The 10,337-nt window shown below is 42.1% G+C and overlaps 1 protein-coding gene across 1 annotated transcript in view; it reads left to right on the forward strand.

The window, feature by feature from the left end:
- Window positions 1–4,239, forward strand: part of zbtb16a (zinc finger and BTB domain containing 16a) — a gene marked incomplete at its 3' end in the record, with an annotated part of 132,142 nt that extends 127,903 nt beyond the window's left edge. The window contains exon 7 of the mRNA XM_079284204.1: window positions 4,010–4,239. Within this exon, the coding sequence (XP_079140330.1) occupies window positions 4,010–4,239 (230 nt within the window). The remainder of the gene's footprint in view (window positions 1–4,009) is intronic.
- Between the last annotated feature and the right edge of the window lie 6,098 nt (window positions 4,240–10,337).

The following is a 10,337-nucleotide window of genomic DNA, read 5'->3' on the forward strand; positions in this document are numbered from 1 at the left end:
TAAAATATATACAGTATCATAAACACTTTGTATCAGTGTCATCCCATTCTTCCACTTTTTCCCTAATTTGAAATGAGTACATTATATCCCATTGCCACTCATAATAAGACGGTGTTGAAATATATTGATGCAGCTTTTGGTGGCTGGGAAAGGACCCTGTTGTAGGAAATCCACGTTGCAAGGCGCAGACCAGACCAGATGAATATCTTTGTTGCTGCGATACAGTAGATGAATGTCTCCAAAGACTTTGTATTGATCCCAGTATATTTAGAGCCCCATAAAGATGTTGACACAGTGATAAGCTGGTCGCCCTGGAGAATGAGTGCACGCTACGTAGCAGACTGAGTGAGGATATCATGAGTGCTCACCAGGATGGCACACAGCCAAAGCTTTATGCTTCCTCACCATCTCTTTTTCTCCAACACACACACACACATGCAGCAGCAGCACACTCCCATCTCCCATTCAATAAGCCAGCTGTTAAGCCACACTATCAAGGCAGCCTGTCCAATAATTGGCTCCCCACCCCCCAGCCACCCTTTCCCCTTTTGTGTGGGGGAGGGGGCTTTGCGTTAAGCCGGAGAGCAACAGCAGATAACAAGAGCAAGTGACAAGCTCACAGTCAAAGGCCACATCGCACAAAAGGGAGCTGCTTGATGAATCATCGACATTGGCAACCTAAACCCCCCCCCCCCGCCCCACCGCGACCGCCCCCTTCTTTCCACACATCCCCAAATGCCAATGGCGGATCAATACCTGGGCCTCATTTGCAATTCATTATTAGCTCGTTATTTGAGGCGACCGTGTTTACAGTCTGGTTATCGATATCAACATGATGCAGGTGTCCACACTGCTGCAGAGCAGCGCGTGAGGATTTGCGACACTGTATTTGTGCTTGTTGGCTTGAATGACGCAGGAACCCTAACCCCCCCACGGAGGTCAAGGTTAGCCAGGGCTCCAAAGGGACAGGCAGCGGAGGCACGGGGCCACACGTTTTGCCAGCACACGTGTGCAAGGCTCCAGCTTTGAAGGGTGACAGCGAGCGCTGGGCTAGATCACATCCGACAGCTCATTTCAAATGCCATTGGTAAAGGTCAGCATTTACATGTCTAATTTGCGTCTGCCGGCATGAGCGCTGGTGGATTATTCGCTGCCATCACTCAAATCATTAGCACATTTAGGATGGCTGCTGTTGCTGAATTGAAATGTGCTTCTCGAATATAAGCAGCCCCCACAGCACGAGAGCGGCCACACACTTTGATTCATGACACCTTCAGGATTTCTCCGTGGATCGAGCTGTATTTTGTGTAATGTACCAGATTGGTTAAATGTGGGTTATAAAAGAAATGGCAGACATTTAAACATTGCACGTTCCTGTAATGTTTGATCTTATCTTTAGTTGATATCCCAGTCTGTTTCGGTATTGTCACAATTAAAACTTAACTAATTTATTGTGATTCAGTTGTAATCATTGTCTCTGCCAGGAAATAATGAGATTGGTCTTTTGTGAGCGTGCATGCGCATTTCTGTGTCCGGCCACGGCTTATACAGTTGCACTGCAAAATATTTTGGGGCTCATTCATGGCTGCTTGCTCAAGGACTTCTAGTGGTTGAGGTGACCAACACTTTGTCAATACATCTTTTATTTCCTGTTTGATATTGCCATTTATTGACACACCTTTCCATTTTCCACTGTGTTTACCTTCACTTCTACCAGATATGGTACCATTATAGTCACCAAATGAATTGACATTTCGCTAACTCCTAACCTGCAACTCAGACTGGCGATTCACAGCGTAGCATTGGCCGGCTCTGACCAGCGTCCGACAACTACATAGTCTACATATCTACATCGACTCTGATGCATTCGTCTCAGATCTTCTCCATTTTCAGGCTGGTTTTGTGGATGTTGAGCCAGTCATGGTTTATAAAATTTTACGTTTCTACGTAAAAACCTTTGGCGCTAACATTAGTACAGTGCTGAAGGTATTCAAGGGGTACCACAGGAGCAGTGTTGTCTTCTGTCTAGATCGCCAGGTAATGAGGTGGTTGCTTCTATCTTCTATCTTTTTAAGCAGTTTTTGCTGCCCCAGTTCAACACTATGGATTTATCCTTCAAACTCATATTGTGGACCCTTCTGTCTGCTTCTTTCCGAAAAATCACTTTTTCATTTTCCCAAAATTCAGATTATATTTATGCAGGGAGTGCAGTTAGTGACAGTGTGGGCTCCATGGTAGCTCTGGCAGTTTGACGGGTTAGCAGCAGGGGGCGGGGCTCAATTAGTGAGATCTGGTAACATGCTGACATTGTTACAACGAAGTCAGACAGGGCATAGAAACACAAGAACTCTAGATTAAAGTGAATCGCAGACCTTTGGACTTGGAACTTTACATGAACACAATATAATTATGTGTTTGCATAGATGTCGTCTGAGTTCCAATGTCATAATTCCCGAGCGTTGTCTTTTGATGGTTTTTCAAAAGAAGAGCTAAGGTTATTCTCTGCATGGTTTTAGAAGCAGCGGCTGCCACATTTGATAGTCGCACATTATATTTAATAGCAGTATTAATAGCAATAGCAATATCTCTTTTTCATTCTCTTCTGTTGCACGGCATGATGTGAAACAAAAGCCTTGCACGGTTCCAAAATCCCAGCACATTGGTGTCTTTTTAATAAAGGCAGAATTGATAACTGAACGCAAAGGATTTGTATCGCCCCAACCACAAGAGTAATTAGAAGGTCATTTGTGAGCTGCTCGGGGGGTAGTTTAATGGACCTGACTGGCACTCTGTTGATACCGTCTCTCAGAGGTGAACAAGCCACTACTGTTCATGCTTTTGTTCTTCTTTCTATTCTTGAGTTGTGCCAATTATTGGGGGCAGTTGGAATGACCTAAAAGAGTTAGTGTGGTCTTTTACTGCTGCACACTGCTGTTAAGGAGACAGTTTGGGATTCCACTCTTGGGTTTTGGCTTGTCACTTGCTATGTGGACAGTCCAATTCTCGTAACAACATCCAAATTTCTTGTGGGCCAGCAGGGGGAAATCTGTAGTCTCTGAATTTGTAGTAATGGGACATCCTTCTCTCCTGAAGCCCTGACAAAGAGTTTTTAGTTTTTTTTACTTCTCACACAACAGGTTTCATATGCAACAGTCTTAACTGTCAGTATACGTGTAGACAGCATTTTGCCATTAAAGGATGTTCTGTTTTTAATCCACAGTCGTTATTTATGTAGATTGGCCAGCATTCCTATCAGCAATAACAGCATCAGTCACTGAGTTAATTACTACAATTACTAAAAAGAAGTCTGACAGTCAGACAACAAACAGGTTAGCCGGTTTGACTGAAAACTAAAGCGCATATCAGTGCACACAGTTGTCCTGTGCAATAAGGGTTTTTTGCCAGCATTTTGGCACCCACTTTTACCTCCAAAAAAAGGGGTTTGGATAATCTGGCCAAACTGTTGGTTTGTCTGATCGTTTGCTCGTGTTTCTTGCCCCCTCAGACTCCGTTGTAGCAATGTGTGTACCCTTCTGCAATCACCCCTCACTGAGCACATTATCATAACTGACAGGAGTGATGGGCAAAACCACAAAAACAAGAGCTAAAGTTGTAATTGTACTGCAAATGGCCACAGCAATTTGGCTGTCAAGGCATAGAAGATCCACAATATGCTTTTATGCAAACTGTAATATTACATTTCTGGTACGGGGCCTTCATAATGATGCAGTTCTTCAAGTTCACCATTTGAGGAACAGCAAGGGCTTTATTAGTATTGGTAGATATGAGTGAATTTTCACATTGCATTTAAATAATGTGAAAAGTGTTGGGGTGTGAATGACAAACGGTGCTGTGTTTATCAGAACACTTCACAGACTAGTACATCCTTTCCTTGACTTTCAATTGAGACGTTGATATCACAACGTCTCAACAATGGCATAATACTGTCACTGAATTGCACTTTGGCTGACATCATTGTTGTCTTCCACCCCACCCTTATCATCCTTAGGCGAGAAGCCATTCGAGTGCAAGCTTTGCCACCAGCGATCCAGGGACTACTCGGCCATGATCAAGCACCTGCGCACCCACAACGGCGCCTCACCCTACCAATGCACCATCTGCCTGGATTACTGCGCCAGCCTGTCAGCCATGCAGAAGCACATGAAAGGCCACAAGCCCGAAGACGTCCCCCCAGACTGGCGCATTGAGAAGACCTACCTGTACCTCTGCTATGTCTGAGGCCGGGAGAGTCAACGAAGAGAGAGGGCGAGAGTACGTGTGAGGGTGGGGGCGGGGTTGAGAGGTAAGGGGAATGTAATTGAGCGGATAAGGAGGCTGTAGTGGGAGTGTTGACGATTTAGGAATGTCAACGGCAAGAGACCCGAAAGCAAGAAGGTTTGTTTTCTCTTTTTACTTTTCATGCAAAGGCGGCGCCGACCGACGGGGTTCAAGGGTGGTGATAGTGGGACAAAAGTGCTAAGAAGAGGAAGACTTGGACACGGAGAGAGATTCTCCATCATAGTTCGGATTCACCGGGTCATTCACTACATCTGCAACTGTGTTATTGTTTCAGGTCGTTTCGGGCAGCACCACAAAGCGAGCGAGCTGCAAGGAAGCGACTTTTTGGATGCTGCTGCGAGTGAGGAAGTAGATTCTCAAGGGCTATCTGAACCTGCACATGCTTGCCATCACTCCATTTTGGGGAATTCTTTTTTTTTTTTGTTGTTCTATTTTGACATGGTGTGTTTGCCTTCGCCCTGCTTAGTCATACTAGTTTGGATCACATGAACATCATCTTAGGCCCCCAGTTCATCATGTCACGGTTTGCTTTCCAAGTATTGGAGCACTGCTGGCTTTCAGAAGCCAAAATCCTTCTCCACAAACCTTGACGCTGTGGTAGTTATGAACCACAGCAAAGTTATCTTGGAGGAGGACTGAGAAATATTTTCCAGCAGTTTCACCTCCCCACACAAAGTGCAGAGTTTGAATAAACTGCTTTGGGCGAACATGCTCCGAATTCTTTCCATCCCCAATGGGAGATTTATCTGTTTTGCAACTTCCTGTTATTTCTGCCTGCGCATGTAGACACAGATCGTCCCTGTTTTTCACAGAAATCTGCCAGTATCACCTGTTAATACATGAGATCCCTCCGATCCCAGCGGTGGCAGTGAGATAGCCCCTGAGAATCTGCAGCGGAGCCAGTCGGCGTATGCAGCAGATGAAACGGTTGAACTGGATGAATGGGAGCACGAAAACACTGCAAACCAAGCACCTGTTTGGTTGTAGGTGGGGTGGGGTGGGGGGTGGGGGATGCTAGTGCTGCTTTTTTGTTGGAAGTCTCTCCGGTTTTCTCAGCAGTCTTCCTGGATCTCGCTCGGATGAGGGCTGGAGACGGTCGAGTCACGAGTCACCCGCGGCTCTCCCCAGAGAGCCAACTTCACTTTTCAATCTTCTATATTTTTATTTAGCTCCGCATTATAGTTTATCATGGCTTGACTGCACAGGTAAAACAAATTACGACAACAGTCTCTGTTTGATGTCTGCAAGTTATACATTTTTTTTTCCATTAAATCATAACTGGCTATTACAGTATGCCACATTAAACCCAGCATATCCACCTACTCAGCAATAGATAACTGGACTGCTTATATCCATGTACATTTAACCAGACGACTATCATTATCTCGCACTAATGATGAACTACACAAACTGACACATAAACAGTAACACTTTGTAACGCCACAACAGATCTGTCCATTCACCACAGTGATGGGGGAACAAAATGGGAAAAGGCTGCTTTCCGTGGGAGTCCTGTGACTTCGACTGCTGGTTGTGAATGTTGAAGAGGGGCTGGGAATGCCTGAGCTGCACACCTTTACGTTTGACAATGGTGGCGCGGCAGTTTGAAGTCTGTTACATGGTATCAAAACATGAATGTGAATGACTGTGAGCCGGGTTCGCACTAGGCTGGTGTCAAAATACATAGCAGGTTAATGCCGCCTTTCAATGGAAGTCAGGATCTTATAATTCCCACCTTGGAGGTTATTTCTCCCCATGCCTTCCGCTGGTTCAAATGATCTCCATCCGGCATCGGATGCGGTTCCCCCTTGCAGCATGCATTAGCTCGCAGCTGTAAATGCTATTTTACATTTAAAAATGAACATGTGTGATCGTTCACCGTCGGGTGATAAGATAAGACAAGATGATCTGACAGAAGGGCTGGAACAGATCACACTGTCAAGCCTGTGAGGTCTCCAAATTCAAACTTTAATGTATACTGATAAAAAGCGGAATTACGAACTGGGCAAAGCGGGTGGATTTATTTTTGAGAATATGCCCCACTGGAGTAGAGCATCAGCTGAAATCAGGACCTAAAGGCGAGTCTTGCGTTATCCGAGGGTCCTCTCCTGTAGTTTCATCACAGATCTTTTGTTTAAATGGTGCTTATATTCCTAATGTTGACATGACTGCATCTTGAAAGAAGCTCTGCGTATTCAGCCCGTAACTGAAAGGCTTTTTTTTTGTTGAGAAGAAGGTGGGAATTTCTGACGTTTTCTCTGAAACGCAGCATTAGACCTGAATGACTGACGCAGCCGCAGGTATTACGGTTGAACCTCCGGCTTTAATGAGCATCGCTGCATGTCACAGCGTAACCGGGGTGATCGCCTATCCAAATAGCCAGTGGAAAAAGGGGGAAATCACTGATAGGACGAGACACTGCCCAGCAGCTTAGGGGGCGACCAGTAAGACGACAGAATAAATCAACCCGCTCTCTGTGGTCTTGTCCCTGCGCTTCGTCTCTCTCGTCTTCTGTTGTTGTTGTTGATGTTGATGATGATGTTGTTGTTGTTACTGTTGAACTTGAGTTTGAGCTCAACACATCGTACTTGAATTACTTCGTTTTGTGACCTCATGTTGCTTGTGTATTTTAATTTCCCCTTTTCGTTTCGTTTGTACACTTTTGTGTGTGAGTGTACGTCGAAAAGATGCATTGCACGATATGATGAAGCAATGTGTACGCAGAGAAAATAAGTGCCACGGTGAAGAGATTTTTGTTTTTGTGTATTTCTTTGTGCATTACTTATTACCAAACTTGGTATTATTAACCCCGCTTGTTAAAGAGACGGAAGGTTTGGTCATTTGTTATAAAAGCTACCTCTAAGTTGTTTTCATTTGTTAGCAAAAGCACATTTTTTTGTGTTTGTGTTTTGCATTATTTGATCATTCCTACTTCATCTCATGCTTCTTTTTTTGTTTTTCTTCAAAAGTTGATTTATGATCGTCTGTTTTTAAGCAAAATGTATATAAAAGCTTAAGAGATAACAAAAGTAGAGGTTGATAGGATGTGGAAAGTAATTCAAATGGATGTTTATTCTCCTCTTATAGTCCCCCCCCCCTGCACCTCCAACCACAGAAGAGCAGAGGAAAAAAAAGCAATTTTGAAGCCTTAAGTGATGAGTAAGAGGGATGCGGCAGATAAGAGGAAGTACTATTGCTGTTAAGAGGGTTTAAAAACAAGAATTAAAACTTGAAAATATGTGAATAGAAGTGTAGTTTTGTAATGTGAAAAAAAAAAAAAGTTCATCAAAAAACCCTGAACCGCCCAGGACAGGTCATATTTGCAGTGATGCAGAGTGCGTTGGACAATTGGAACTGCAAGTGGTAATCAAAAAAGAAAAAACAGAAGGTTAAAAATAGAGATTGTCTCTGCTGACAAGCTCTCTTGAGAAATGAGCGTATTCCTGAACAAGAGCCAACAGAGGCAATTTGATATTAAAAATTGTGATATTTTTGTATTCAGTGTCGGTCCTTTTCCATTTGTGGAGGGTTACAGCAGGGCACAAATATTTGTATTTCTTTTTCTCTTTTTTTTACCAGTTTTTTTTCTCTCTCTGGGTGTGAATCATTTTTGCCTTGCTCCTCTTTGATATTGTTGGACAAAAAAAACATGTGTGAACATATTGTAAAAAATAAGTGTTGCTTTCTGGATGTCAATTGCATTGTAGGTGAAGGACTAAATCTATCCGCCACAAATTTTACGATTGTGTCTGTATGTGACGAAGTAAAACAAAAAAAAAAAAGTAAAACAAAAATTCAAAAAAAAGGATTATAAAATACGGGACGGCAGGGAGGCGCTGCCAAACCGACCAATTAGTACTTGTCATTTACAACTTTTCAATCAAACTTGACTGTCGACATGTCTTTTGTTTTGTTTTTGTATTTGAAAAAGAAGAAGGGATGGCATGTCCCGTGGTGTCTTGCCATTTTATTCTCAAACACTGTGAGCTGAGGGGCTTTTTCACCCTCATATAATATACACCCACTATAATACACCCAGTCACGGCTCAGTCTGAACCACCACAATGCAAGACCTGATCAGTCACATTATTCCTGTCATCGTCCTCTGAATGTTTTCTACTTTTTCGTGCGGGTGAAAGAGTGTGTAACTATGTGTGCGTGCGTGTGTATTAGTGGAAAAATGCACTAATTTCAGATCAGATACAAAATACAATGATTCTCTATGCCACTTTTTTTTCTCTATGTTGGAAAAAATATATATATACATTGGCATCGATATAGTTCTTCCCTCAGTGTTCCTCCGATGTTTCTGTACTATCTTTGTGCCTAAAAATGGAATTTGTTCAACAAAAATATCCATCTATATCTGCTTAGTTTCCGTATTTTCAGAAGAAAATTAAAATGGTGTCTCCAGCACCCTAGGGATGTCATGACACTCAAATTACCTCATTTTTTTTTAAATTTTTTTTTTTTTTTTCCTGAATAGAACAGGGCATCCTTTTTAAGGACTGCAATAAACCCTTAAATGTTATTGAAATAGCAACTGCGATTCTGCATTCTATTATTTTCTCAGGCCGTACGCTGTGTTTGGCGCCCAAAAGCATTTATTTAGCGACACGTAAACAAATTTATCGGAAACCGGACCGGCTGCGAGACTTTCAAAGACTGTCGGGACAAAATCTGCTCCATGAAATAGTTTTTCTGAAAGCAAACTAAGCCCAGGTCTGGTTCTGCACTTAGAGTGTCCATTCTATTTTTTTTGTCAGCAACAGGTTTGCTGCTGAGAACTTTGTACTTCTCTTGAAAGCATAAACGTAAAAAAAAGAAAGAACCCCCATTTGGGTAGGTTGGCACTAGGGTATTCCCCTTCTGCTTTGCTTCAGTTTTTTTTTTTTAAGTACTCTTTTCTTTTCTACAAAATGCATTGAGAAGGGGATGTTAAATTTGTCGGAGAAGAATCATGGCATCCCTGGAGCTGGCACTCTGTGTTTTGGTGTGGTGTTTCTAGAACAAAGTAGCCATTTCATGCAGTGTTGCAGTGCATGTGCCATCGAGGTCTAGACTAAAAACTGTTTTGAGTAACAAAGCACCAAGACATTGTATTTTTTTATATTAGCACTGAGGACCAATTGCCCTTTCGGACCAAGCGTAACAAAGCTTTTTATGTAACAAAGCTTTTCTCTCTCTGTCTTTCCCTGGCTTGTCTGTGCTACTTCTCTCCTCCATTGTTGTGACAGCACAAGTGCCAGTCAAGTGGCTCTGTATTAAGAAAATAGTGTTTTTATTATGATTTAAATTGTTATAGTTTTTGTCTACCTCAGCACCTAATCTTAGCCTAATCTTAGAAGGTGCCCAATTATTTTTTATTTTCTTTATTTTGTTCTCTTATTGTTGTCAGTTGTATAATTCTTTTTGAAATTTGCATTAGAGCTTTGCAAAGGTCCTTTGTCTTTTCCAGCGACAACGTGCTATTTTTTTCCGTGGCAGTACGTTTCCTGTTGAGCTGTGCCACCAATCTATAGCCACCGTCTGTTGATATAGAGGTTGTTCTTTTTTGTTTTGTTTTTCCATGTAGAATCAGGCACCTCTCTTTGTAACATGTCAGTGTTCTCTGGAGTGTGAAAAAAAAATAAAAAGGAAAATAAAAGATTTAATGCTGCAGGTTCTCTTCTCCATGTTGTCACTAAAGTCAATGTTGTGCCTTTGATAGTGAAAATATAAAGATTTTTTTTTTTACATCCTACTAACAGTAGATTGTTTTTTTTGTAGTGTAATTTTTTTTGTATTTTTATTTATGAGTCTCATAATAAAAATCTAACCATGATGTTCAGTTGTATACTTTCAATCTGCGGTTAGAACAAAATAAAAAGTGGACTTCATGTCTGTCGTAGCCCTGTTTCTGGCTCGCTATTTGTTTTTCCTGAATTCTTTAAAGAACAGAAGGTGACATGAGGATCTAACACAAAAGAATCACTTCATAGCAGCTTTGATCTGCTCTTTAATAGTATCAGCACTTTTGCTGCAACTTCAAAAATATA

This window comes from Melanostigma gelatinosum (assembly GCF_949748355.1).
Source record: "Melanostigma gelatinosum genome assembly, chromosome: 14".
NCBI lineage: Eukaryota > Metazoa > Chordata > Actinopteri > Perciformes > Zoarcidae > Melanostigma > Melanostigma gelatinosum.